Source organism: Cucurbitaria berberidis (assembly GCF_010015615.1).
Source record: "Cucurbitaria berberidis CBS 394.84 unplaced genomic scaffold K460scaffold_4, whole genome shotgun sequence".
Lineage (NCBI taxonomy): Eukaryota > Fungi > Ascomycota > Dothideomycetes > Pleosporales > Cucurbitariaceae > Cucurbitaria > Cucurbitaria berberidis.
This window is the reverse complement of record NW_024468938.1, coordinates 3557359-3585021: the sequence shown is the minus strand read 5'-3', so window position 1 is coordinate 3585021 and position 27663 is coordinate 3557359. Positions and strand designations below refer to the sequence as shown.

General features: G+C 52.0%; 10 protein-coding genes across 10 annotated transcripts; 5 read left to right on the top strand and 5 right to left on the bottom strand.

Moving 5' to 3' along the window:
- Window positions 1–72: 72 nt before the first annotated feature.
- Window positions 73–5870, top strand: K460DRAFT_408307 (cellular morphogenesis regulator dopa; the record flags this gene model as incomplete). Its single annotated transcript, XM_040937150.1, has 5 exons — window positions 73–172; window positions 230–354; window positions 415–564; window positions 614–4525; window positions 4578–5870. The coding sequence occupies 5 exons, from the start codon at window positions 73–75 to the stop codon at window positions 5868–5870; spliced, it is 5580 nt and encodes a 1859-aa protein (XP_040786554.1).
- A 1484-nt stretch (window positions 5871–7354) lies between these two features.
- Window positions 7355–8272, top strand: K460DRAFT_379023 (uncharacterized protein; the record flags this gene model as incomplete). Its single annotated transcript, XM_040935131.1, has 1 exon — window positions 7355–8272. One exon carries the CDS (start codon window positions 7355–7357, stop codon window positions 8270–8272), a length of 918 nt encoding a protein of 305 aa, XP_040786553.1.
- A 418-nt stretch (window positions 8273–8690) lies between these two features.
- K460DRAFT_357637 (uncharacterized protein) lies at window positions 8691–9603 on the bottom strand (the record flags this gene model as incomplete). The annotated part of the gene is made up of 2 exons (XM_040932046.1): window positions 8691–9290; window positions 9346–9603. 2 exons carry the CDS (start codon window positions 9601–9603, stop codon window positions 8691–8693), a joined length of 858 nt encoding a protein of 285 aa, XP_040786552.1.
- Window positions 9604–10086: 483 nt separating this feature from the next.
- On the bottom strand, window positions 10087–11414 carry K460DRAFT_368859 (uncharacterized protein). Its single transcript, XM_040933857.1, has 3 exons — window positions 11349–11414; window positions 10910–11291; window positions 10087–10855 (listed from the first exon to the last, which is right to left on the bottom strand). Exons 2-3 carry the CDS (start codon window positions 11030–11032, stop codon window positions 10229–10231), a joined length of 750 nt encoding a protein of 249 aa, XP_040786551.1. The 5' UTR covers window positions 11033–11291; window positions 11349–11414; the 3' UTR covers window positions 10087–10228.
- Window positions 11415–12241: 827 nt separating this feature from the next.
- Window positions 12242–12868, bottom strand: K460DRAFT_342831 (uncharacterized protein; the record flags this gene model as incomplete). The annotated part of the gene is made up of 1 exon (XM_040931207.1): window positions 12242–12868. The coding sequence occupies exon 1, from the start codon at window positions 12782–12784 to the stop codon at window positions 12242–12244; it is 543 nt and encodes a 180-aa protein (XP_040786550.1). The 5' UTR covers window positions 12785–12868.
- A 79-nt stretch (window positions 12869–12947) lies between these two features.
- Window positions 12948–14405, bottom strand: K460DRAFT_408302 (uncharacterized protein; the record flags this gene model as incomplete). Its single annotated transcript, XM_040937149.1, has 3 exons — window positions 12948–13032; window positions 13824–14172; window positions 14237–14405. 3 exons carry the CDS (start codon window positions 14403–14405, stop codon window positions 12948–12950), a joined length of 603 nt encoding a protein of 200 aa, XP_040786549.1.
- Window positions 14406–15609: 1204 nt separating this feature from the next.
- Window positions 15610–17507, top strand: K460DRAFT_397165 (cytochrome P450 52A12). Its single transcript, XM_040936144.1, has 2 exons — window positions 15610–16092; window positions 16164–17507. The coding sequence occupies exons 1-2, from the start codon at window positions 15682–15684 to the stop codon at window positions 17367–17369; spliced, it is 1617 nt and encodes a 538-aa protein (XP_040786548.1). The 5' UTR covers window positions 15610–15681; the 3' UTR covers window positions 17370–17507.
- Window positions 17508–17738: 231 nt separating this feature from the next.
- K460DRAFT_408300 (translation initiation factor-like protein IF-2) lies at window positions 17739–20918 on the top strand (the record flags this gene model as incomplete). The annotated part of the gene is made up of 3 exons (XM_040937148.1): window positions 17739–17762; window positions 17822–20699; window positions 20767–20918. The coding sequence occupies 3 exons, from the start codon at window positions 17739–17741 to the stop codon at window positions 20916–20918; spliced, it is 3054 nt and encodes a 1017-aa protein (XP_040786547.1).
- A 386-nt stretch (window positions 20919–21304) lies between these two features.
- Window positions 21305–22239, bottom strand: K460DRAFT_408299 (UNC-50; the record flags this gene model as incomplete). The annotated part of the gene is made up of 3 exons (XM_040937147.1): window positions 21305–21533; window positions 21580–21986; window positions 22039–22239. The coding sequence occupies 3 exons, from the start codon at window positions 22237–22239 to the stop codon at window positions 21305–21307; spliced, it is 837 nt and encodes a 278-aa protein (XP_040786546.1).
- A 322-nt stretch (window positions 22240–22561) lies between these two features.
- K460DRAFT_342818 (Suf-domain-containing protein) lies at window positions 22562–26480 on the top strand. The gene is made up of 5 exons (XM_040931206.1): window positions 22562–22774; window positions 22838–23689; window positions 23738–24169; window positions 24224–25274; window positions 25322–26480. The coding sequence occupies exons 2-5, from the start codon at window positions 22859–22861 to the stop codon at window positions 26122–26124; spliced, it is 3117 nt and encodes a 1038-aa protein (XP_040786545.1). The 5' UTR covers window positions 22562–22774; window positions 22838–22858; the 3' UTR covers window positions 26125–26480.
- Window positions 26481–27663: the final 1183 nt, after the last annotated feature.

Genomic DNA, 27663 nt, shown 5'->3' with positions numbered 1-27663 from the left:
GTTTTACTTTGGACAGCATGTCTGGCGCTTCTAGATTCTACTCCGGACATTCTATTTCCTGCCAGACACAGCATGTCGGCTGATCCCACTGCTAATCTGCAGCTATTCTCTCCACCAGGGTCGGGTCGTTCCTCACCTGTCCCTCGAGCTTCGCGCAACATTGCAGAAGAGCGTAAGTCAAGTTTGGCGCATATATTGCCCAACTTCGAGCTAATGGGGCCTCCTCCAGCGTTGTACAAGAAAGACAAAGGCTTTCGACGATATGCGGCAGGCGTCGAACGCGCGCTCGCTCTCTGGGATACCGCACAGCAAGAATGGGCCGACTACATTTCATTCCTGGGAAGGCTGCTGAAGGTCAGGCTCTCACTGTCACCACATCTATGCGATTGGTAGCTTATACGGCGTCGTGTACAGGCCCTGCAGTCGCACCCTTCCGAGATACCAGTCATTCCACATAGCGACACTGTCGCACTGCGATTAGCGCAGTGCTTGAATCCAGCATTGCCATCGGGTGTACATCAGAAGGCACTCGAAGTCTATGGCTACATATTCTCTACCATCGGAGTATGCATGTGCCCCACTTCACTTCCAACATGAGCTAACACAGGCCCAGAAAGACGCCCTTGCCCGTGACCTCCACCTCTACTTCCCTGGCCTTGCCTCTGTGCTGTCCTTCGCATCACTTTCCGTCCGCCCCCTGTTCCTATCCGTGTTCGAGAGCTACATCTTGGAGCTCGATGGAGCTGCGCTTCGACCGGCCCTGAAGGCAGTCATACTTTCGCTACTCCCAGGCTTGGAAGATGAGACGAGCGAGGACTTCGAACGCATGGTGTCAGCACTCGAAAAGCTGCGTAAAGCTGCGGTGGACAACACGGACAAAGCCATAGATGCGAAGATCAGCAGTAGCTCGTCTCACTTCTGGCAATGCTTCTTCCTAGCAACAATCACAAACGCTTCTCGAAGACAGGGCGCCCTAGCCTTCCTCGTTCGTCGCCTGCCCAAGTTTGGCGTTTCGAATCGCCGCAACTCTCCACCTAATACTCTCACACAAAACGGAGGTCTGCCGGCCGAAGCTGAAGCAGCTGTATCCCCAGAACCAGGCCTGCTCATTCGATGCTTCGAATCTGGACTTTCAGATTCTCAATTACTAATACAACGAGGGTTTCTTGATCTGCTTGTTAGCCATCTACCTCTTGACTCGCCCGTTCTACAAGAGCGCATTAGCAAAGGGGACCTGGAGCGACTAGTCGCCGCCGCCGCCGGAGTGGTGTCGCGGAAGGACATGAGCCTTAATCGCCGACTCTGGGCATGGTTCCTTGGACCAGAGCCTACGGCTTCTGAAGGCAGCGAGAATGTGACCTCACCCACGCCGGACAAGCACCATGCCTCCGCTGATGCTTCAACCCATCAAGCTGCATACTTCTCTCAGTATGGCCTTGAGGCGCTGACAAACAGCGTGCTCAAAATGGTCAATAGACGTACCATAATACCCACTGAGCGAGCCCGCCCTTTTCGAGTATGTCTCTCATTGATGGATCGATGGGAGGTGGGTGGCTTGATCGTACCTGAAGTCTTCCTCCCCGCACTACAAAGCGTTCAGTCCTACAGTGAAGGCGCTCCAAGGGATCATGTGGAGGAAGTTATGAGAAGCGCCAGTGCCTTCTTTGATGGCGTTGATAGCGGTCTGATATGGGGAAAGCTGATATATCTCGTTACATCATCCCTACAGGCTGATGCTACGCCGCGCGACGAAGCTATACATAGGATGAAGCTGGCGAAGTTTGTTCTGGCGCGCTTCAACCTCAAGGAAGAGGATATGCTACTTCACCATATGCCTTTGATGATTCTCGCGACAATCGCGTCTCTCAATGACGCCTTCGAGAAGACCGGTACATCATCTATAGACGCCGAGGTCGTGAGCCTCGCTGTCGAAATCGCCGACTCTCTTGTTCAACTGGTACCAGATCGGGCGTTGAAATACGATGAGGCTATGGAGCAAGGCCTTGCTGCAGCTATCAAGATACCTCGAGCGACCGTATTCAAGCAGATTTGGACATTCTACGAGGACTCTCAAGGAAGCTTGGACGCGGTAGACCTCCCCTTTGACCCTACCCAAATCGGTCAGTTCACTCTACGCGAGGCATCCCGCATGTTCTCAACATCCATAAAGTCCAATGGCTCGTCCATCCCGGCCGAGATGCCTTCCAAGATTTTAGCCAACCTGATCTTCAAGATACAGCAGCTGAAAGCCATTGATGAGTTTGACCCTGCTGTGGTCTTCCATCACGTTCTTTCAAAATACGCCGGCGCTTATACGGATATCCCTTTCTCTCAATTAAGTGCATTGACTGCGGTACTAGTAGCGCTTCAAACCTCTCGACCCTCAGAGCCCTATATTACCCCTTCTCAGCTCTTTGAGCTTGTACATCCGCTAGTTGGCTGTTTCTGGCAATATCTGTCACCGCTGATGCCCAAGTATCACGTCGAATCAGCTCGATGCATGTTGCAGCTGCACACGATCGCACCTACTAGCCGAATAGTGGAGGCTGCTATCTCCTCGATCATTGTGGAACGTACCTCACAGTCTGCTACATCGACTAGCACCTCAGACTGTGGTCGATGTTTTGCGACCCTGTGGACTCACACAATACACGAATTGAGCTTACAATCAGAGAAACGCGGTAGTATAGCACGCCGACCTAGTAGCAATAGCTTACTACCAACATCACCACCTCCCGCAGATTTTCATTCCCTCTTAACAAGGCCGCTTCTGCTTCTCTTGGACGCGCTTGCAGAGGAAGGCTCTGAGACATCTACATTCATGCGGAGTTGGCTACAGGACCTACCAAGTTTGAACAAGGTCTTTGAAGTCCTTGTACTTCACATTCAGTCGTTACAATGCTTAGTAGTTACCAACAGCTTGGCACCTGAAAAGACAACGCAGGAGCAACGACCGCGTCGCGAAAGAGACGACACTAAAGAGTGTTTATATTACCTCAAACACATTCTCAACATTTTGAAACACCCCTCCCATCTTACCTGGGTAACGCTTGCCGAGGTGTCTGTTCCCTGGGTCGACCTATCATCACTTCGAGCAACACTTCAGGAGTGGCTCATGCATACATGCCTGAAAACTCTTTCGCTTCAAGTTGATCGAGCAGAAGCCAAAGTCGAGCCTCATATACACGAGCTGCATCGAATATCAGTCTCCATTATAACACAAATCTACCAAAGTCCGTTTGCAGCCCCACTGAGAGAGCTTGAGCTTGAAGTGCCGCTGATGATGAGGCTCAAATCAGCCGGGCCATCTTTGCAAAGGCTACTTTTAGGGGCAGAACTGTCTGCGCTAAGATTACGCCTCACCCGGTCTCGACACGAACCAATGTCGGAGCCCAAAACCCCAGGTCATCCAACCCATCGGTCAAGACTGTCTCTGGCCATGAACAGAGACTCTGAAGATTACGAGCCGGCGCCTATCCCTCCACCTCCTCAGCTTATTGACTGTCTCAAATTTGGGTTTTCGTCACCAACCAGTCGTCTCGTACTGGATGACTGGGTCCAGTTTCTTATTGAGGTTTTGCCTCTGTTTGCCGACACCATCTTCCAAAACCTTCTACCTCTTGTCGAATGTCTCTGCAGACAGATCAACATCACCTTTGAGAATCTAAAGTCAACTTTCACGAAAGATGATGACCCAAGACCGAGCATCTCCCCAGAATCCACGCTTGTCTCGCTCATTAACGGGCTAGAGCAAATTCTAGCTAAAGCACACGAACGTTTAATGACTCAAGAGACCAAAGCATCAGCTAACAAAACTCCTGAGCAACCCCAAGGCTTCTTTAGCAATGTAGTATCTGGTGTTTTCTCCTCAGATATGAACCCGACGCGTACGCCAACAGCCAACAGCAGACTCACAGTTTTACTTTGCTTTCAGGATACTGTTCGAATGTGCTTTGCTATATGGTCCTGGGGTGGCTATGGACAGGACCAGGGCCGCCAAGACCCTACGTCGGCTTCATCCTTTGGCTACACATCTCTGCGCTTACGCAACCGTGCTCGGCGTATCCTAGAACACCTGTTCGCTGCAGAAGCGCTGGAATGTCTGGAGACACTAGTAGTCCTGTGGGCACGTGCAAGGAAGGACGACGTTCAAGAATCAGTCGTCACTGGTCTACTGAACGTACTGAACGGCTCCATGCCGAAACATACCATCCCGGCTATCTTCAATGCAGTGTATAGCCGAACTGACCCTAGTGCCTTGGATGTCAATCGGTTATCTACGTTAACTTCGGACCTCTCCGATACTGATCTTGTTGCTTTCCTCGTTGAATACACAAAGTCTTTGGAGGATGATGCTATGGATGAGATATGGCAAGACTGCACGCTGTTTCTCCGCGACGTTCTTGCCAACCCTCTCCCTCATCGACAAATACTACCTACGCTTCTAGAATTCACCGCTGTAATCGGCCAGAAGGTTGACAACACCAATTTTGGAGAGCAGCGGAGGATGAGAAGAGAGCTTGCAGTACGTAATTATCTTATCAACTTTACAAAAATTATACTAACCTTTCGTCTAGGATATTTTTGCAAGGATTCTGACTGCAATCTTCACAACCCGTTCAATGGGCTACATTCAAGATACCAATCAAGTATCGTCGACCGAGGAGACCTCAGCCGCCACAAATGGAAGCCGCGCCCAGAAGCGAGCAACTGACGTGGTTTCTATTCTCAACTCAATCGTACCAAAATTACCCACTGTTCTCATAGAGAATGATCGTGTTGCAAAGGTCGTGTCAGACATTTCGACATCTGTCATCGGCCCTACATTCCGCGCAAAAGCATTTCCGGACAACGTTTCTAAGAGTGTGCTAGACCTACTACTTGGGTTAACAAAGATCGCACAAGGCAACAAGTTTCTAAAGAAGGACATCTTCGATGCCTTCAACGATCTAAAGTTCTTCAACACGCCATTACCCCTGCTTCAGGACTCGTGGTTGCCCATTCTCGCACAGTGGACTCAGTCGGATAAAGAACGCGTGCCAGAGCTACTTTCGCGACTGTCTGCACCGACAACAGCTGGCATCATGTTCGGTGTCGGTGCTACATCTGCCCGACAGGACGCTGATCGCAAAACACAGCAAACGCTTCGACGCATCGCGCTCCTCGTTCTCGCCAACCCGGAAGATGCATACACACCCAACATGCCACAAATCTTGGAGAAGGTTGTGGAACTGCTCACGGCCACACCGGCGTCGTCTCCCTCATCGACCACTCGTGCAGATGTGATCGTGCTGTTGCGTGCCATGATCCTCAAGACCTCGCCAATCCATCTCGCGTCACTATGGCCTGTCGTGAACGGCGAGTTGACATCTGCCTTGTCATCGCTTTTACCGAACGCAGGGAACAAGGAGCATTATAACAACTCTGGCGTCATACAAACATGCAAGTTACTGGATGAGCTTGTAGTACTTGATCCAGATGACTTCCAACTCATGGAATGGCTATTCGTGACTGATACCATTGATGCGGTGTACAAGCCTAGCACGCCACTGTCACTACAGTCACTTACAGAGGAGATTAGTGAAGTGCTGTCGCAATACTCGTCTGCGCCTACGGTTACGCTACATACCAGCAGCGACTTGACTTCGGACGAATCGAAAAGGACTCTGTTCCTCGACCCGCTTATTGAGGCGTTGGAAAAGGAAGAAAACGCCGCGGTGCTGGACATGGCAAGAGGGGAGCTTATCAACAGAGTAGTCAGACCGTTCTTGGGGAACCTGGCGATGAATACATTTGAAGCTAGGTATGGAGGCTGCGAGGCGGACTGGCAGGGTGTTTGGGAGAGTGTTGTTCGGGACGCTGGGTCTTAGAGTTTCAAGGCCTTTGTTCCTCTATTCCCACTAAACGTACAGTGGGAGAAGGGCTGAATTACCAGATACCTCTTTCCTTTAGACACGTCGTACCAATCTGGCGAGATGTTAGTGATGTCTTGGTTGGCTGCGCTTGCTGTACTGGCGGTTGATAGCTACCTTCTAGACGTGATACGCTTAAAGAATGGCGGGTGCGATCATTGGCCGCTTGGCGACACAGTACCATGGCACTGCTACAGTTTGTACGCCCTCGAACCGCAAAGATCCATATCCTCGATCATACTGGCGGTTCGTCACATTACCTGGACGTGTCACCCACTTCTTTTGGCCCGCCGATCTCGGTCTAGCCCCTGTCCTCTTCCATGGCTCTTCACAAGTCCCACCCACGGAAGACATACATTTCGCGGAGACGCCGAGCCAACGATATGGCGTCAACTAACAGGACGGCTCGTCACGCACTGCGGCGAGCTCCCGTCGCTCGGGGGGTTTTGGGTCCCGTTTAGCCTGGCGCAACGTCCGGCTGCGGCCTTGAGGCTTCTAGATTCACAATTGAGCGGGAAGATGATGCAAGAGAACCCACCGTTTGTGGTCATTTGTAATTATGAAAGTACCGGAGCCTGAGATGAGCGAGACCTACATTGATGCAACCGTGCTGATGTCGTGAAGCTGGACATCGGATCATGTCCATCAGACGTCGAGGGCATCGGAAGACGTAGTATATAACCCACAAGAACTTCAACGGTCAGAGAGTCGAAGAAGTGTAATCCCAAATTCACACGTCGGTGATGCTGGTTCTACCACACTTGCTAACATCCACTACCGATCGCTAGGCAATCCACTCATTATAGCTCATGTCCTCCTCGGATTACCGAATCGGCACTGCAAGAGTCGTTCACCTTCATAAAGTTGACCATCCATTCTGTCGACACATTCCAGCAGTTACTGACTGCGTGTGGTGGGCACGGGATCACAACCAACCAGTCACGAGCACCATGCCGGCATCATCACCATATGACCGCACCACGCCCCCGCCAACCCCACAATCAAACCATCATTCACAAATCCCACGGCTTGCTTTAATACCCCAGGCAACAGGGTATCATGATGATCCGCGGAATGGACGTCCTGCTGTCTGGCCCCGCGACCCATTGCCGCCTCGTGAATATCGACCACAAGACGACTTGTACTTCGCATTCACAAGAGATGCCTACTTATCTTCAAATGCCCCAGCTGCACGAGAACTGGCGAGCATGCAGGACTGGCCTTGTTATCACCGGGTACCAACCAACAATCAAGTTCAGCGCACACAACCAGTCAGGATTGTAAAAGAATCCCCCGAAGATATCCTCCGGCGCATGCCTCAGTGGAAGCCAGTGGCTCCTATGCAAAAGATACGTCAACACACACCAGTGCCTACTCCCGAGTCCGCCAGAGAGTCCAAGCCGGCATCCAAGCTCAACCCAGCTGCCAAAGCAACAGGATGGATGACCAGTTTTCGCAAGAAACGACGACCAAGCGAGGTATTCAACATGAACTTTAGCTTTGAAATGGCATCTAGTAGACGCTCGTGTGATCGCACACCGCAAATCAGCCCACGGACTTCAATCTCGTCAGTGTTCGCGCCCCCAAGCCCATCGATCGAAGACTCGTTCAAGAGACAGCGCATCGACTCTTCAGGTTACGAGTTGAGCCTGACGTTCCCGTTCAGTAGACCGGCACTGGTGGCGCGTGCAAGGGGTCGTGGTTTAGGAAGTCCGGCTACACTACGTCGAGATTCTGCTTCTCAGGACCCAACAACTTCCTTCGTTCGCCGCAACGTCATCCCGACAGAAGCCCATCCAGGCCAGCTCGTTGACTTCGCCAGCCCTGGATACGACATTCGCTTCTCGCCACCCAGCCCGCTGAGCGAGTACAAGCTGCGTATGGGTACGAAAGAGTATCACGACTACCTCGCTACCTCGCTTAGGAGGAAAAGCTTCCCCAGCGGTGAAGAGACGACGCAACAACAAAGGAACGAGATGAAGATGCTCGTCAGACTAGACAAACTAGAGACGGAGGCTAAAGAGTTTGCGGCCAACAAGCCATCTGCAACGGGGAGGAAGAGAGCATGCACACTTGAGCGCAGAGACCGGACGAGACGGAAGTCTGCTGCTCGTTCTACTAGTTCGGGCTCGAATGCTTCTAGTACCACGATTACTCCTGCCACTATGTCTTCTTCGTCCACAGCGACGGTGGGTCCGGGTACCCTGAAACGATCAACGAGTGATCCTAGTACCGAGAAGTTTCTCGGTCATGTCCGCGCGAGTGTCGAGGCGAGGAAATTGGCGGCTGCGAATTGGCGAAACTATCCCGTCTTTGCTGATGAGGTTGAGAAGGGGTTTCTGAGTGACGCACCACTGTAAATTCTCGAGAATGAGCTTCTTGACAGCATGTCTGTTGGTTATATGGTGTTGGGCTTCAGGGTTAGTTCCCGTGTACGCTGTAATATTTGTCGTGTGGTGTTTGGCGTAACGTGACGGAGGTCAGTTGGACGACTTTGACCTCCTCCGACTTGGGGTCTGATTTTCATGAGATAGTTTAATGAATAACGATCTTCGTACGAGACTACTTTTTGAAGTGAGACCATCTTTGCAAGGCTTTGCTGTGATAGTCCTTCGTTGCCTCGCCTCAGCTATTCTTGATCTACACTTCTTCTCTTTTTCACGTCCCTCTCATGTACTTAATGTGTATCACGCTCATCAACCACCTTCCAACCTCGGAAGGCTTTTCTTTACAGCTTAGAGCAACGAATTGGTTAGTCTCTACTCCCACTATATCCCATCACCGACTCCTCCACCGCACACCACCCACCCACCGAACCCAACCCTCGACCTCCGCTCTCTTATCCGCGTCCCCCTCCACCCCACCCTCTCTAATCAGCTCAAGCGTATAGAAGCCTTTCGCCAGCCCCTCATTACTCGCCAATCTATGCACAAACGAATGACACGCCCTACACAACCACGCCACACTATTCAGCATCTCTTCAGTATGCCACCCTCTCTTCAACACCCTCTCGTGCGCACTCTTGGGTATCAAATGATGATAAGTCAGCGGCACCCAATCTCTGCCACACAGCTCACACGCTGTTGTGCGCGTCGAGCTCCATATAGGCGGCGGGGCTGTTGCAGCTGTAGTGTATGCTGTGAGAACGGGGAGGAGGAGGTTTCGTAGATCGGTTGCGTCTGCGGCGGGTGGGAGGAGGGCGTAAGATTCGAGGCTGTCGATTACAGTTGGGGAGATGGTGTTTAGGACGAGCGTGTATGTTGATGCAGAGAGGGGTGTCGTGTAGAGATCTTGTAGACGCGTAGAGTCTTTGTACTTGGAGTAGGATAGGGTTCGGAGGTCTGGGGGGAGGGAGGCGAAGATGAGGGCGCTTAGATACTATTTTCGCGTCAAATTATGGTTCTTGCAAAGCATAGTAGTGTAATTAGCTTACCTCGATGAAGTCTCCCAAGTCCTCTGCGTCGGATGCTTGGGCTTCTGTCGCTTCGACACTGCCATTGGTATTCGTCTGCGCCTTGCCCCTCTCTACAGCGCCAGCAATCTTGCTTTTCGAGCTCCTCTTCGCATGTCTTCTTTTCTTCGGCTTTTGCTCTTCGACTGGTGCTGCCAGAGCTCGTAAAACCGGTTCGCTCAGGCAGTCACGGAAGGTTTCGTAGTTTGACTGTTCGGCTGCGGGAATCGGCTCATCCATTATCGGCACGTTCGGACCTACGTTCGCATACGAAGGATAAGAACGCCAAAGAAAATCTCGCTAGGCGAGGCATTGGTGGCGACATGGCCGTGTTTACATAGTGAGGAGTGATGACGAAGTCGTGGACTTTCGCGTTCGTTGCCGAGGTGGGGGTCCAGTCAAGGGCGCAACTATACGAAGGCCTTCAGCTGCTGTACAAGATGTTCGTACCAACGTCGAAGGCTCTAGACACATACATGTCCAGTCTGATGGTTCTCGGATTCAGGAAACAGAGATAGAGTGCCCATGTCGGTGGGCTGAGCTGTTAGGGCATACAAGGGCGCAGTAGCACCTGCAATACAAGCACCAAGTAGAAAAGAAGCAGAAAGTGGTCGTTCACGGGATTCCATGAGTGATTTTCCTAGTCGCATACACATCCAGCAGGCTACGCAGGTCGTGCAGTGCCATCTCCTGCCAAGGCTCTCATCAGATCGTGAACATGTACTCCAGCTGCCAAAAGGCCAAACCCATCCGCAGGCTATGCAAAACGCAAGCATTGAGCCGTTGAATGCCAGCTCCCAGAGCTGACGTGCCCCATTCGATAAATGGCTATGGCGGATCCAAAGAGGCACGTCTCCAGGGAGCTTTACTTCTTCTTTCCACCCTTGGCCAGACGCTGAGCCTTGCCCATAGCCTGATCCCTCCTCCTCTGCTCGCGCTCCAAAGCCCCCGCCTTCTCCTTGTCCAACTCGGCGCGCTCCTCTGCCTCTGCCTTCTTGCGCGCAGCCTCATTATCCCGGCGCTCCCTCACCAACGCCAAACGCTCTAGATCCGCACGCGCCTGCTCCGTCTTTCCCTCTGCGTGTAGCTTCTCATATCGCTCTTTGGCATTCTGTGCCTGGATTGCTTCACGCTCGCGGCGGGATAGCTGGGACAGGTCTTGCTGTTTGCCTTTGCCCTTTGCGGTAGCCGCGGCGGGCTCGGCGTCTGCAGCAACGGGGATGGTAGCGGCTTGGGAGCGGGCTTTTGCAGTGTGGTTGGGGTTTGCGGGCATGTCGTCGTCTTCGTCTTCGGAGGAATCAGTGGGGAGGTCGCCTGCTTCGGGGGTCCTCTGCGACTTCTTTGCTATTGCGGCAGCCTTGCGTTTCTTTGCGGCTTCACGGCGTTGCTCGCGCGTCAACTCTTCTGCCGCGGGTTTGCTGCCGTCGTCGCTGGACTCTTCCTCCGAGGACTCCTCCTCTGACGACTCTTCGTCGACCTTTGAGGGTTGTTCCTTGGAGACTATGTTAGCTATGTAATCTGTTGACATTGGAGAGCGTGTACATACACCCCACATGCCTACGACCTCGCCATCTGCATTGAGCGGCTGTAGGTCTCGGGAGAACTTCTTACCCCCTCCACGCTTGACCTTGTTGAACTTGCCGCCGCGACCGCGTCCTGCTGAAGACATGATGTATCTGATTTATGCTTGTCGATGTCGAAGGGAATGTAATGTTGAAGCTGCTTTGTGCTCGAGCAGGCGTGGGCACTCGAGATGCAGGAAGGCAGTAGGTTTCTTCGAGGCTGATTGTAGTTTTGAAATTCCTCACAGTATCGTGTGCTCGTTTGGCTGAAGTACTCGGTAGGGGTTGTTGGGGAGTGTGCGTCTGTGAAAGAAACTCGGTGACGAAGGGCGAGGGATTGCTTTCGTAGAGTGCGGCGCTGTCGAGCTACAGGACGTCAGTTTCCACAACTCAACAGAGTCACAGTACCCCGGATTGACTTACTTCTTTTTCCTACAAGCAAGTATATGTCCTATCTATTTTCTTGCAGTAAAAGTCACACTCACACTCACAGTTGACAACAAAACGCTGCCCCGCCATGTGCACGCCTGCCCTGCCCCGCCCCACTTGCACCAACTCGTCAATAATGCGCCACTCCCAATTCGCTCGCATCCTCCGCTAGCTAGATAGCGTTAGCGTTTCTTAGTCATCCGAAAAGCCTCGCTGGGTTTTCCTCTTCGCGCGCGGCGCATCCTCTTCTGCTCCTTAAAACTGAAAACCCTTCATATTCACTCTACGTCCTTACTCAATGAGGATGCTTTGGAGGGGAAAATGGAGGTAAGAAGAACATAACCGAGCGTCTGCTTACCCCCTTCTCTTCTGCAATTACTGCTGGTGGAGCGAAGGTAAATAAATTGGACGATACATACTTTGGCTGGCTAGCTGTGTGCTTGATGTAGTCAACGCGTGATGGGGGAATAGAAGATGAAAACACGCTCGATCAACGCGTGATGCAGGCTTATCATAGCCCTCTCTGATTTGAGAGATGCAAAGTCATCCGTCTTCGTTTCCATGTGCACATCTTAGTCCTTGTTCAACTCACGGTACTAGGGACGCACGGGCTTCCTATTGTTCAGGCTGAAGGTAGTGAAGGATTGAAAGAGAATCTAAACCTTGGCTAATGATTGCAATAACAAAAAGAGGGAAGAGTATAATACGGGTACGCAAAAGAAGGTATAATATTGATGCGAAGGTATGAAGATGATCTAAGTAAAATACCAACGCCAACGCCAACACAAATGCCAACGCTACGCACGCCAAAGCAAATGCAACCCCATCAACACATCATGCCATCGTCGCCTCTACTTATCCGTCTCCACTCCTCGTCGCCTCTTCGCCTACAAAGGCTTGTTGGGCAGGATCCAACCACCCTGAGAAGCAAGAGGGTCAGCAGAAGGCTGCTTGGTAACTGTGTTCTTCGAGTTCTCCTTGTACTTGGCAAGCGTCTTGTCGGAGTCGAAGTTCTGATTGATGACACCGCTCATGCCCTTCTGGCAATGGTCGCCCACCGTCTGGGAGCAGTAGTACCAGAAGGGTTTCTTGTCCTGAACCGTGAACGTGAACACTTTCGGAGCCTCGCCGGCATCGGTACGGAAGTTGAACCCAGAAAAGATGCCTTTGCCACCTGCAAGAGGTTCGCATGGCTTTTCAAAAGATGATTGGACCACTGTGTGGTTCTTGGGCAGGAAATGGAATTCCATGACATCGCCAGGTTCTGCTACCACGTTCTGGGGCTCGAAGTGGAGGCCGCCGTTTTCAGTGGTAGAGCCTGCAAATACACGGTGAATTACACCAGTGTTGCGGACTGGATTGGCGGGTGCAGCATGTGTGAGGCCTAGGAAGGTGGTGGCAGCGACTGCGAGGGATGTGAAGGCGACCATTTTGATTGTTTGGTTCGATTGATGAACGAAGTAGTGATTAGGGCGAAATAGCTAGTAAAAGAAGATGGTTGTTGCTGAAATGGATGTGAGTGTGGTGATGATGAGTGCATTCTAGCAAGATACCCTCAGACTTATATAGTCAGTAACCTGCCTGCCTTAACTATCAGGAAGTCTTCATTATCTCACATAGCCATCGGATCAGATGCCTGCCGTCTGATGGTAAGCCGTTGTGGTTGTTGTGCTCAATCCTAAGACGGTCAGCTAAGCCTCACAGCCATGACAGAATGAAATTGCGGAGAAGGAGAAAACACCAAGCCAGACTCGAAATCATTCGTCAAACTCGGACATCTCTGGGTCAAGCAGATCTTAGAATTCGCCAAAAATATTCCAATAAGCGTTTCAGGATGTTCCGAGCCTGACGTGGCTAGAACAGCTTACATCGAAGCTGGATCACAGCTGTGGCTCAGCCCTGCAAGATGCTGACCGATGTTCTATCGCTATTGTTAGGCTTCGATTTAAGCTTATTTCTCATCTACTACGACGAGGGCGACGCATGCGATGGCTGTATTTCTCGCTCTAAGCATTCCATGATTGGCGAAGTGTTTCCTTCGTCATCACGACCACTACCCGGATGAAGTTGTGCTTCATCAGACACACCGCTGTAGGAGGCGTGATCTTCCAACCGGGAGCTCATAGTTGTACTACAGCACGATGTCATGCATGGTATGGAGCCTTAGAAAATGATTTTCAGTCTTGATAATTCTGCGTTATTTTTGGCCGAAGGAAGCGCTTGTGTAGTTGGCGACCCTCGGAACATCCCCAAGTGCTTCTCGGTCGCGCTTCTCTCGGGGTTTGTGACTGAAGTAGGGTCTCACGGGATCAAGCTTTCAGCGGGGGAGAGCTCCCACCAAGATTGTTATTTTCGATGTGTCCTAGGCGAAAAAAGAGATGATGTTGCATTACATGCGAATTCCTCGAAGGTTACGGTTCGAGACATCACCAGTCTCTATGCCTTCTGATACAATAGTATCATACTCACCTTTGTAGTACAGACTGCTGCGTCAACCAGTCCTCTAGCTTCTTCTGCGCCTCCTTGTCGACAGCACAGAACTTCACCATCTCCATCTCGCTCATTCCTTCTCGGACCACCGGCAGCTCCTCCAGGCCCGCAACTTCTTTCACTTTCTCCGGCGTGCTTAGCAAACCACCGAGCCGGAAGAGCAACATCATCGCTCCATCTGACCCAGTCGTTGGAATTAAGGCGCTCTGTCGCTTGAACACATGGGAAAGCTGGAGGCTGTGCTCGTAGGCCTCGCGGTCGTAGCCCAAGATCTCCTTCTCCTCTCTAATAAGAGTCCAATGCTCGTCAGTGATGCGTTCGCGGGTGACTGCTAAGGTTAGGACCAGACAAGTCCAGGGTAGCCTGATGTCCTTCGAATGGTTTCTACTCACCGTCCCCTCGTTGATCGCCGATGAGCTTTACGGCCTCCATCTGGGAATAACCGAAGAGGCGCCTCCATCGTTTCGTGGTCTCTGGTGTAGGGTATTCAGAAGCCAGCCGAGCATCATCGGTCGATGCGGCTACTGCCATGCGCTCAACTTCTTCCCAGCCAGCGTCCATGTTTGCCGAGGATACCGGATGTTGAATTCAAGCGACAGATGAGCATCGGTCGAAGTTCAGTGTGCGGAAGGGCTTCAGGCTGCGGCTGCGTGCCTTATAGCAGATGTACAATGACTCACGGAATTTGGTGACTCCGGACCCTGCTGTTGTGATATAGAACCAAGGGTTCGAGGGGCTGTGGATTCCATATTTGACAATTAGAAAGCGGACTACAGCGAGTGGTAAGAGCGGTGCCAGAGTTGAAGCTGCCGTCCTTTCCGGCTCGGAACGCTTCCGGAGCGATCGTGGTTGAACCGCGGTCATTCCAAGGTAACATGAGGCTGAACGGCTTTGTTACTCTTTTGTATAGCTATTGTAGATATCGCTTTGAAGATGTGGGGCCTTATTCTGACGTTTGTTAGGGATAGAGCAATTGAGTGTCGACGTCCACGTTGTGTAGTGGGTGTTTTCTTGGCCGCCTCAATATTTGAAGGAGCGACGAGCTTAATCCATGTTGTATCAGCCGATAGAGTTTTCTTTCAAGTGAGCCCGATGGGTGAATTCATGATCTTCGTCGGACCTTTATCAGGCCGCTTCCTCCTTGTTGCCTGTCTCTAGCATGTGAGTCGGCCTTCGGGATTCTTGGCGATTGGTACATACCGGTACCGTAACCTGTAGCAGCCTCGTACATCGGCACGACTTCTCACCGTTATACGACGTGCCACCTTCCTTTCCCGTACGATCGCGATTCGCGTCTACCTGCACCCACAACAGAATGAGCTTGTTTGGTTGCTAAATTCCATGAGGTCGTAGGCCGCGCGGAGACATCATTGTACCCGGCCGCTTTGCAATCACAAGCCGATTACTAGTCACGCGTCATAGGCTGCTAGGAGACGGACGCCCTGGCAAACTAGGTAGGAGATGGATGTAGCGATGAAGGATGAAGGATGATATTGCCTGCATGCCTACATATGTACAGGCTTCTTAGGCAGAACAAGGACTTTCGGGATTTTCGAGTCCGGTTGTCGAGACTGCCACACCATGCAAGGCGGGCTATGAAACAAAGAGTCAACCCGGCTTCCGTGTGCTAAGGCAATTACCGACAAGCGGGGTGTTTGCAGCTTAATACTTCATCCATATAAAATGACATCAATCTCACTCGAATAGAAGTAGGATCCTGCTCAAGAGTGAACAATTAGGCGACTACTAGCTCACTGACGCGAAGCCCTGGTCTGAACCCTTTTACTTCGTCGAATCCTCTCTCAACTTCTATTGCGCGCCACTCTTACGCTCCAAGATGCACAGTTCAATTCTGCTAGCCATATGGGCTTTCGTGTCCTTCATAATCTATAAGATCATCTCGTCTTTTCTCGATTCACGCCGGCATGCTGCCGCCGCTCGCCAGCTCGGATGCCAGCCACCGCATCGTATCGCAAGCATTGATCCTCTCGGCCTTCAAAATGTCTTCAAGATCGTGAAAGCGGATAAGGAACAGCGCATACCCCAGTATCTCAAGGGCCGTGTTGACGATGCCTCTGCCGAGAAGGGCAGACCAGTGTCCACGTTCTACCAGCATCTTATGGGTGCTAGAAATTACTTCACCATGGAGCCCAAGAACATCCAGGCTATACTCGCTACGCAATTCAAGGACTTTGGACTGGGGGAGAGGAGGAATGGAAACTTTTCTCCCCTTCTTGGGTGGGGCATCGTAAGTTACCGGCCTCTGTTGCTGTTGGTGGAATGATGTTTGCGTTGGAGCGGTCGCTGACATTAGAACAGTTCTCTACAGACGGAAAAGAATGGGAGCATGCGAGAGCGTTGCTGAGACCACAGTTTGCTCGAGACCAGGTGAGCGATCTCGAGCTCGAGGAGAGCCATGTGCAAGATATGATGCGGGTTATACCTGCGAACAAGGATGGATGGACAGACATTATCGACCTGCAGCCGCTATTCTTCCGCTTGACAATCGACTCTGCGACTGAGTTCCTGTTCGGCGAGAGCGTAGACTCCCAGCTCTCACTTTTACCCGATTATGTTTCAAGCAAAGCTCCTATGACCGTCAGCGAGCACGAGTTCGCTGTTTCATTCGACGCAGCTCAAAACACCATCGCTAAAGCTTCTCGTCTTGGTGAAGGGTATTGGCTTGTCTACGATAAGACATTTAAGGAGCACTGCAACCGCTGCCACACCTTCATCGACCACTATGTCCAGCTTGCGCTCTCAAAAGAGAAGACTTCCACCCAAACAACATCACATGGAAAACCAAGGTACGTCTTTCTGGACGCGCTTGTTGAGTCAACTCGCAACCCCATCGAACTTCGTTCTCACCTAATCTCGATTCTCCTTGCTGGTCGTGACACAACGGCCTCCCTACTCTCATACGTCTTCATGCTCTTCATTCAGCATCCCGATGTTTACGCCAAACTGCGCGCGATCATCCAAGAGGAATTCGGAACCTACAGAAATTCCAAACCCCTTACCTTTTCGAACCTGAAAGGCTGCAATTACCTTCAATGGGTCATCAACGAGACGCTACGTCTCTACCCCGTCGTCCCCCTCAACGGCCGCCGCGCCCTCCGTGACACTACCCTCCCTACCGGCGGCGGCCCAGACGGTACTGCACCCATCTATGTGCGGAAAGGCGAGCAAGTCGACTACAGTGTGTATATCATGCACCGGCGCAAAGACCTCTGGGGCCAGGATGCCGATGAGTTCAAGCCTGACAGATGGGATGGTAGGAAGAGTGGGTGGGAGTATCTGCCGTTCAATGGAGGACCGCGCATATGTATCGGCCAGCAATTTGCACTCACAGAGGCTGGCTATGTGATTGTAAGGTTGGTGCAGAGATACGAGAAGATGGAGGGCATTGGGAATACGTGGGAGGACAAGGAGAGGGGTGGGGTAGGCTTCGTGAGACATGCACTGAGTTTGACAGAGCGTCCTTCTGATGGGGTCAGGGTGAGGATGAAGGAGGCACGGGACTAACACGGACATTTGTTAATTATAATAGGCTTTGAATGTATTACGCGGTTGAAACATGTTTTCAGAATCACGACTCTACTCTTACGTTTAAAGGCACTATACACATGAAAATGACGCAATTTGCGGTGTCGTACAAATAGCTGCCCTCGCCGAAATAGACCTTGATGTTTTTGCTCCTCATCGTGTAAAGTAGTGAGATAGATTTGCATGTTCACACGAACGAAGTTCATATGCGCAGATACTTCAGGAGGACCAGTGGCGGCATGGTCAGTTGTCATCGGCAGGGATATGCCGGCTAGCGGTCGAGGGGACCTTCAACCCTCAAATCTTTTGGACGGAGCCGCAATCATCCAATCCCCATCACATCCGACAATGCGAAGAGCGCGTGGACTTCGGGTAAGAATGAGATTGCTCCATGGCTTCTTCTCATGAGGATATATCTAACTGTCCTGTAGGTATCTTCTACCCGCGACATCTGCATCTTTTGCGCCACTCGTCAACTGGCAGTTGCGCATACGCTCCCCCCATCTTCAGACTCGACGCAGCGGAGGCAATTGAACTCATCTAGTAGATCCCCTCAATCAGCCGAAGGAATCATCTACCAAGATGCGAACCCACCCGCCCGGCCCGTCTCACAGGCAGCGCGAATGCGACAAGCGCTGGCGGCGAGCGCTCCATACACGCAACCCGTGCAGCCACAGGGAGGCTATGTGTCACCGGCCCAGAGAATGAAACCATCCTTGGGTCAGCAAGCTCCGCAAGCGCAACGGCAGCCTCCCCTCGAACGAAGGCCGATGAACAGAGGGGGTGTCTTTGAAGCACCTGGCCGCCATCAGAACAGGGACAGATTCGCCCCTCTGGGACGAAGAGATGGTAGCAAAGAGCGGTCATCGGAATACAGACTTCCGCCAAACAATCGATTTAAAGTCAACATGGACTCAAGACCGCAAGTGAACACCCCAGCGTTCGGTTCTGCACATCTGAGGCGGCGGAACGAGCCACAACCGGAACGCGCGCAGTTTGGCTTGGACGAGCGACGACCGCCGCCAGTGTCGAGGCCTGCTCCCCGGAGAAGTATGCTAGATCAAGACGAGATAGCCAAATTACTAGGAGATACCGCCACTACTAGCAGTCGCCCGTCGAAGCCATTTAAGCCCTTCGCAAAGGACACAGATGCACAACGGAAATGCTGGCATTGTGGATCGATAGACCACATGAGCACTGCCTGTCCGAGGAAGCCGACGCTACGTGAGCAGCCAGACCAGCAACAGCGAAAAACAATGTACCGGCCACCACAATCTCAACGTCACGAAGAATCAGTTGCGGACGCGGCAGAGGCTTGGGCAAGGAAACAAAAGGGTGGCATGCAAGTGGAAAAGCCTTCTCAAGTCCAGGACAACGAGGATCGGAGAGGTCGTAACGTGGAACAAGATCGACGACGGAGTCGATTCGAGTTTAACGAGCCTGTGGAAGTCAAGAACCGGTACGAAGAGCCAGAGCGGCGGAAGGGAGGCTATCGGGGTCGCCGTGTGCAACAGAACGAGGAAGAGGAAGATGATCGCCCGCGCGTTAATAAACAGGAGCGCAAGCGGATGCGAGCAGAAGCAAAGAAGGCTGCACAGATTGCAAAGAACGACCCTGTCCCTATTTCTCTACCAGAGTACATTAGTGTGGCCAATCTTGCTGGGGCCCTAAGGCTGAGGGTCGAAGACTTCGTGCATAAGCTGGAAGAGCTAGGTTTCGAAGATGTGCAAAATGACCATATCCTGAACGCGGAGCACGCTGGTCTCATTGCGCAGGAGTACAACTTTGAGCCCGTTTTTCAGGCCGAAGAGGATGACGGTGATTTGTACCCCGCACCAGCAGTTGAGCCTGAGGTCTATGCCGAGCTGCCTGCTCGACCACCGGTTGTCACAATCATGGGTCACGTTGATCACGGCAAGACTACGATTCTTGACTACATGCGCTCGACGAGCGTTGCTGCTACCGAGTTCGGTGGCATTACACAGCACATCGGTGCATTCAGCGTGCCACTAGCGAATGGCAAGAAGATTACCTTCCTCGACACCCCCGGCCATTCTGCCTTCGAGACGATGCGCGCTCGTGGTGCCAACGTCACCGATATCGTTGTATTAGTTGTTGCAGCTGATGACTCGGTCATGCCACAGACTGTCGAGGCTATCAAGCACGCTCAAGCAGCCAATGTGCCTATGATTGTTGCTATTAATAAGATAGACAAGCCGCAAGCCGACATAGACGCTGTCAAGCTCGACCTTGGTCGCCACGGTATCGAAATAGAAGACTTCGGCGGCGACGTTCAAGCAATCTGCGTTAGTGGAAAGACTGGACAAGGCATCCCCGAGCTTGAGGAAGCGATCACAACACTCTCCGAAATGCTCGATCATCGCGCCGACCCTCAAGCAGCCGTGGAAGGATGGGTACTGGAAGGTACGACCAAGAAGTCCGGTCGCGTAGCCACCGTCCTAGTCCGCAGCGGTACCCTTCGGCAAGGCACGGCTCTCGTTGCCGGCACGACATGGACGCGCGTACGCAGCTTGCGCAACGAAGCTGGTGTCGTGGTCGAGGAAGTTGGGCCCGGTGTAGCTGTCGAGGTGGACGGTTGGCGCGATCAGCCTATTGCCGGCGACGAAGTCCTACAAGCAGCCCATGAACAACAAGCGACCTCGGTTTCTAACCTTCGCACCGAGAAGGTAGAAAGAGAACAGATGGCGCGCGATATGGATGCCATTAACGAATCACGCCGTCTCGAAGCTGATCGTCGCGAAGCCGAAGAAGCTGCTGAGAAGGCTGTTGCAAATGGCGAAGAGGCGGTAGTGGAAGAGACCAAGGTAGCAGGACCGGAAGTCGTGTCCTTCATCGTCAAAGGAGACGTCTCTGGCTCCGTGGAAGCAGTAGTCGACTCCATCTCTGCCCTCGGCAATGGAGAAGTGTCGGCCCGCATTCTGCGCCACGGTGTCGGCCCGCCTTCAGAATTCGACATCTCGCACGCTGCCGATGCGCAAGGGCACATTATCAACTTTAATACCTCAATTCCTAACCATGTCGCTAAGCTTGCTGAGGAGAAGGGCGTCAAGATCCTGGACAGCAATATCATCTACCGCGTCGTGGAGAATGTGAGGGACCTGCTAAGCGAAAAGCTGAAGCCGAAGGTCATCCAGAAAGTCACGGGCGAAGCTGAGATTGCTGCTGTCTTTGAAATTGGTCTCGGGGGTAGGAAGACAATGAAAGTCGCTGGCTCCAAGGTTCGCAATGGGCTGGTTGACAAAGGGACCAAGGCGAGGGTGCTCCGTGGTGAGAAGATTGTTCACGATGGTAAGTTTTGCACTCTTTTCCCTAGTTCGACTTATCTATTCGGGCGAGTGCTAATGTAGTTGCGCAGGCATTATTAGTTCTCTCAAGAACCAAAAGAAGGACGTCGAGCAAATGCGTAAGGATACCGAGTGTGGTATCTCGTTTGACCAGTGGGAAGACTTCAAGATAGGTGATCGGGTTCAGTGCTACGAGGAGAAACATGAGAAGAGGACTTTGTAAGAATATGTGTGTTGATAATAGGTCATGTACAAAACCCTGCAACGATGTTATCAAGAATGTAGGGATATGCATATAAACACAACTTCACTGTATATATATAATTTTACACGGGCTAGTGTTCTAATACATACTTGCCGATTTTTGCCCAGGGCTAGTTTGACTCAAAATGCGCGCTGTTAATAAACGCCCGCTAGAAATGTCACATCAGCCCGAAACCCAAACCACCCATCCCAGGACGTCTCATGCCAAGTATCTTCAGTCTCAAAAAGTCTCAAAGCTCCCCCGTTCTTTTTTACATGCTACTAAATGCAAACAGCTCATGGTATCGTAGCCTAGACCTATTGTCCGTCGCGCTTGACACTCTCTTTCACTTCCTCATGCTACGCTCAAACATGCTTTCGTAACCGCGCACCCGCCCATAATACCGGCGCAAAATGCCTTGACATGTTGAAGCCGAATAAAGACGCAAACCAAAGTATCGTTGTAACGGCGATCGGGACGAGTAGGAGCTCCGTGTGGTGCAAGAACGGTAGGGCATTATAACCCAGAAAGGTGATAATGAAATAGTAGTTGAGAGCGATGAGGTAGAGCGAGTTTGAAAGGAGGATCGAGACCCTAGCTATATCAGTACCATTCTTTTCGTTTGGAAGGTTGATCTTACCAGTGATCCGTGCCAACCAACGGCATGCACAAAAACTGCACCACGTATAGAAATACCCAAACTGGCACAAACGCCCGAATTGCTACATCCCAACAATACCCAAACTCCAACTCCTCTTTTCCCGCTGCTCCCTCCACTTCGCCTAGATTATACAACCCCCGTCTCCGTCCTGGCAGCAACGAGTTCCCAGGCCCTAAGAGGCGGCCAACGAGGAAGAAGAACAGGGTCGCCGTGACGAGGGACAGGAGCAGGAAGTGGCCGAAGATGAATACGAGGGTTATGTGGAGCGTCTGTGTGAAGCCGCTGGCGTAGGCAAACCCCCAGGCGAGGGATGTGAGGGTTAGGAAGAAGGAGAGGAGGTAGGTAAAGGAGGGGTCGGGTCGGTGGTAGGTCTTAGTTGTTTGTTTCTACAGCGGCCGTTAGCTGATTTGCAAAGTTCAAGGATATGGGGAGATGTACATGGTAGTAGATCTGTCTGAAGACTTTCTTTGGTGCTATTATTAGGCTCATGATCTCCCATATGGCCATCTCGAAGTCCATTTGTGGAAACTTGAAGAGGCGCTTGAAGAAGCGCGGCATTCGGGCTTCATTTCGTCGCGAAGGTGTGGTCGCTCCGAAGTTCGAGGGCCCGCCCGTTGGCCGTGGGAGCGTAATATTCATAGTGGATGTTTGTGGTATGGTCGAGTCGAGTCCTTCAGGTAGGTAGCTGTTCTAGCAGCCAAACATGGGAGGCGCGAGGATAGAATTTGTGGAGCCACAAATGCGCCTTTCAGAGTGAGTCGTGTTACCGGAGGTCCCGGCCACCCATAGTCAAGCAAAGGGGAGTGAATAGCCTAAGCTGTAGTGAACGCTGCTGATGGAGCCTTCGGTACCTGAACGATGACATCGCCGAAGCTCCAGCACCACTAGCCACAGATGCCAAGGCCCATGGCTGCCCTCGTTGGAGAACAAACCGCGGAGCCGAACTCGACGACCTCTACCCATCTCACTGCGACGCTCGCTCCACCACCACCCGAGCACTGCGCATTACCTTCTAATCCTCCGCGCATCTCGACTTCTACGTGCGCCGCCTTTGCATCTGCCAAAAGCGCAATCAAGGCCGTGAAAGCACTGTCTGCTTCCTTGCGCAACTCCGCACGCTCTTTCCCGACGAAACACGCGACAAAGAGATTCATTGTCTTCGACCTTCCCACACGTGCGCAATCCATAATAAATATCTCCTCTATTACTATTCGATCAGTTCTGACGATTAGCCAAGTACACTCCCCAAATTGCAGCCATGGCCGACGACGCTGAGCTCGCCTTTCTCCAGGCGCAGCAGCAAGAGTACGACCCTTCAGTTGCCTATACAACGAACGACGCGCCCGCCGATCAAGAGGAATACGATCCTAACACGGCCTACTCCCCACATGTGTCCGACCAGTCGGCATCGATGCCAGAATCTGCAGCCAACACACCACCGCCTGCCGCTGACGGTGAGGGCGAGATTGGGTTGCAGCCCCAACCCGCGCCAACTTCTGCTGACGCTTCCGCTGCGCCAACGCCGTCGAAGCGGCCGCGTACCGTGGGTGGTTTTGTCGACGAGAGCGAGGACGAGGACGAGGAGCCTGCTACTCAGCCGAAGGCGGCGAGCGGAACACTGCTGAATGCTCCTGGAGCTGCTGCTGCATCACCACAGCGTTCATTTACAAACACACCAAACAATACACTTCCCACACCTCATGTACAGTTACATAGTGCACAAGATCAGGCTGCTGCATCTTTTTCTGCTTCTGTCACTGTCCAAGAGCCTGTTCCTTCTATTGCTACTAGTCTTCTCAATGGCAATGCGCCTGTTCCAGATGCTACTAAGCCAGGTGCTCCAGACCCCTTGACCGTCGCTTCAGCACGCCAGTCCGCTGCTCCAGCTACACCTGCTCCCACTTCTGCTTCTTTACCAAAGGCCCGTCTTCCGCAGGACCGTGTTGGCATCCTTGAAGACCGCATTGCTGAAGATCCGCGTGGTGACATCGAAGCGTGGTTAAGTCTAATTGAGGAGCACCGTAGGCGACATAAGCACGATGATGCGCGAGCTGCCTTTGAGCGTTTCCTTGCGGTCTTCCCCACAGCAGTAAGCTCCATTGGATCATGTTTCATGTGACCTCGCTAATATGTCTAGGGCGAGCAATGGGTCGAGTACATTGCCTTTGAGACAGAGCTTGACGAGCTTTCAAAGGTGGAGCATATCTTTGGTCGCTCCGTGCCGCTAGCTCCCTATGTGGCACTATACTCGTCTTATATCGACTTCATCCGCCGTCGTTACAACTTGACCACTGACCCAAATGGCCAAAACCGCCAAATTATTATTCAGGCGTATGAGTTCGTGCTTGGTCAGGTCGGTATTGATGTCGCTGCTGGAAAGCTCTGGCTTGACTACATAGAGATGCTCAAGACCGGGCCAGGCATTCTTGGTGGCACGAACTGGCAAGACATGCAGAAGATGGACACGCTACGAAAGGTCTATCAGCGGGCCGTTTCAATTCCACACAACGCTACAATGGAGATCTGGCGAGACTATGACAAGTTTGAGATGGGCTTGAACAAGGCTACGGTTTGTTTTCTCGCTTACTGCTCACGAATGGTCAAGTGCTAATGTCATTCACAGGGTCGGAAACATCTCCAGGAAAAGTCGCCCTCTTACATGACCGCGCGAAGCGCCATTAACGTCCTCGATAATAACATTACGCGAGGTGTCAACCGAACTACACTGCCTAAACTACCACCCGCGCCGGGTTTCGATGGGCATGAGGATTATATGAATCAAGTCAAACTATGGAAGAACTGGATCCACTGGGAGAGGAGCGATCCTATTGAATGCGCAACGGATGACCGAGACCTCTATAATAAACGCGTGCTACATCTGTATAAGTGCGCTCTAATGCCTCTTCGCTTCTGGTCAGAACTATGGTATGAGGCAGCCGAGTGGTGCTTCGAGAACGGATTACCAACAGAAGGCGACAAATTCTTGGCCGATGGCATCGAGGCCAACCCGGAGAGCTGCCTTCTCGCTTTCAAGAAAGCTAATCAGGTCGAGCTTCGTACAGATTTCGAAGACGGCCAACCGGGCGTCGTTGCTAAAGGCAAGGCTGTACGAGAGCCTTACATGAATCTTTTGGACACTCTCTACGACCTTACAGCACAGGTCAAGAAGAGAGAAGAGCACTCGATCGCGCGAGCAAGGGAACAGTTTGAAGCACAGAAGATGGCCGATGAAGCGGCCCGCACAATTGCACAGAGAAATGCCGATGACGCAGATGACGACGACGAGGTCCAGATTGCGAGACGTCTGAAAGAAAAAGACGACGCTTTCCAAACCCAACTGCAGGCTATTTCTGCCGGGTACAATGCACAGACACATGTTCTCAAGAAGACGCTCACGTACGCATGGATTGCTCTGATGCGAGCTATCAGACGTGTCCAAGGCAAAGGAAACCCAAAGGAAGACATAGCCGGTTTCCGTGGTGTGTTCACCGAGGCTCGTAAGAAGGGCAAGCTGCTTAGCGAAGCGTACGTCGCAAGTGCACTCATCGAGCATCACTGTTACCAAGATCCGGCGGCACAGAAAATCTTCGAGCGCGGTATGAAACTCTTCCCGGAGGATGAGCAGTTTGCGTTGGAGTATATCAAGCACTTGATCAAGCTGAATGACTCAACAAGTAAGTTCCTCCCTAACATTCTACCTGCGTTGTACTGACCTATACAGATGCTCGCGCCGTGTTCGAAACCGTTGTGGGAAAGCTGACAGCAAAACCGGAGAATATCCACCGAGCAAAATCGCTCTTCGTGTTCTTCCACGAGTACGAATCGCAATTCGGCGAGCTCACTCAAATCACAAAATTAGAGCAGCGCATGACCACCCTCTTCCCCGAGGATCCCCAACTCTACCGCTTCTCGCAGCGTTTCGCAGGCCCGACCTTCGACCCTACAACCGTCCGCCCTATCATCTCCCCGCGAACACAGATGAAGCCTGTAATGCCTTCCATCATGTCATCCGTCGAGGAGCCGATGCCTGCTATACCACCGCAGATTAGAGAAGAACAGCAACGACTTGTATCCCCGGGCCTAACGAACTCACCACATCTCGGGAACTTGCTCCCTGTCGGCCAGTCACCGAAACGCCCCCTCGAGGATGCAGACGACAGTGCGCAACCCCGCAAACTCGCTCGTGGCGAGTCACCCTTGAAAGGCGCCGCAGGTCGTCGTCTGGATGCCGCAAGGCGGAACATGGCGACGGGTGGCAGTGCACCCGTCGGCCTGCCTCAAGGAGTCAACTTCTTGCTAGGCATTATTCCGCCGGCGCATACGTATAGAGAAACGCGATTCAAGGCAGAGGGCCTGGTCAACTTGCTGAGGGGTGTTGCGAGTATACCTCTGCCTGCGGCGCAGGGTCAACTGCAACCACAGCGATGGGGGACGACACCTACGACGGCACAGCAGCTGGCTAGCATCCAGGAGAAGTATGGGAATCCTCACGCACATCCTGGTGGACTCGCTTGGGGACCTTGAGAATTTGTACAGAACAGTACATCTCAATACCTCACTCTTGAATCATTTAATCAGAAGCGCTTGATTTGAAAGCAGGCTGGGTTCCTAGAATGGCATAGGGTGGCGTATATATTCTTTCCTTATTCAGCAAACTTGGAAAAGACTGCAAGCATGCATAGATGGGAAGAATTGCCGGAAATCCGGATTTTTGTAATGATACTGGGTTGGCAGTACCTCTTTGGCAGGTTTCTGAGCGTGGCGTTGGGTCTGGTCGGCCTTAGTCCATTCTCCTCATATGTTCAAAGTTAAAGGTGACGCATTTATATGCATCGCGTGTGTAGAAGCAAAACGATCTCATACTACAATCTCGACCAGTCCTTGAAAACTGTCATGCATGTGTTTTTGTGATGTGTTTGTGCCTCAAGAGCGACTTGAAAAGACTTGGACAACCCAAGAGCAGATGCAAGAGGCATTCGAATCCTTGTAGTGCAACACAATTCACATCAACCTATATCATGAAGTTTAAAAGAGCATTGTGCCACTCTTATGTCGCTGTTATGAGTAGAAGTAGAAGCGTGCAGGTTCATTGGCCGATGAAGCATGATGTAAGCGAGCGAGGTTTAACATCGCGCCCTCCCTTGAGACATGCTCCTTCCTCAATCCACTATCCACTTCCCCCAGATACTAACTTGAATGCCTCTCTGGAATATTGAGACCCTTTTGTGCTTTTTGAATCCAATTTTAGAGTCATGAAGGTGAGCACGGTGGGTGTGCCCTGGCGCGAAAGCCTTTGGGTGATGCTTTTGTCGGATGTTGGCTGTTTGCTGCATCGCGTACCGGGAATCGAAGGCACCCAGCACCCTACTGGTGTATCATGGCATGGACTTCGCTGGATTTGAAAGCCTTGGGGAGGTGAATTTTTGGCATTTGCAAAGGAACTGAATACGAGTACAGGTATGCCACAGTGGAGTAACCGGGAAGCTTCCTTCTGGAACAGCTGCACGCTACAGGGGTACGAGTGTGCTGCGAGCAGACATGGAAGAGGTATGTCGATCGAGTCAAGGCTTTGAAAAGACTATTCTCCTAAGGTGCTCTCGGGTCGTCTCTCTGGAGTATCTAGGTATACTGGAGGATGTTCCCCCGATATCCTGGTCCGACTTGTTGCCTGGATGTTCTTGATGGTTGGCCAGATCGGTGTTGAACACTGTGGGCTCTTTACCAGATACTGCTCAAGAACAGCTCCTATGTCCCCTTCTACTAGCCAATCTCCACCAGCGACACACTAGATTTGGTAGCTCAGCCCTCTCCTTCTTCTTCTCCCTTTTGTCGAAGAGGTGCCCTTGTCTTCTAATACCGACCTCTGTCTACCTTTCCGTGTGCCTGACTTGCGGCATCGTCTGAAGTTCTTCTCGGTCTGATCGCTCTCTCACTAAGGTAAGAGAAGGGCATCATCTCGTCTAGGAACGTCGGCCCTAATTCTCACCTCATTATATACCATTCTCACCCTCAGATCTACTTCTCTCACCCTCATTGTACACCGCATGATCCTCGCTTACTGCC

Excerpts from the sequence above, each read along its gene's own strand:
- K460DRAFT_368859 (XM_040933857.1), bottom strand. The coding sequence starts at position 11,032 with ATGTCTTCAGCAGGACGCGGTCGCGGCGGCAAGTTCAACAAGGTCAAG. Across the intron at positions 10,856-10,909 it reads AGGTCGTAGGCATGTGGGGT|GAACAACCCTCAAAGGTCGA; the intron begins GTATGTACACGC and ends ATAGTCTCCAAG.
- K460DRAFT_397165 (XM_040936144.1), top strand. The coding sequence starts at position 15,682 with ATGCACAGTTCAATTCTGCTAGCCATATGGGCTTTCGTGTCCTTCATA. Across the intron at positions 16,093-16,163 it reads CCCTTCTTGGGTGGGGCATC|TTCTCTACAGACGGAAAAGA; the intron begins GTAAGTTACCGG and ends ACATTAGAACAG.
- K460DRAFT_342818 (XM_040931206.1), top strand. The coding sequence starts at position 22,859 with ATGGCCGACGACGCTGAGCTCGCCTTTCTCCAGGCGCAGCAGCAAGAG. Across the intron at positions 23,690-23,737 it reads TTGCGGTCTTCCCCACAGCA|GGCGAGCAATGGGTCGAGTA; the intron begins GTAAGCTCCATT and ends TAATATGTCTAG. Across the intron at positions 25,275-25,321 it reads CAAGCTGAATGACTCAACAA|ATGCTCGCGCCGTGTTCGAA; the intron begins GTAAGTTCCTCC and ends TGACCTATACAG.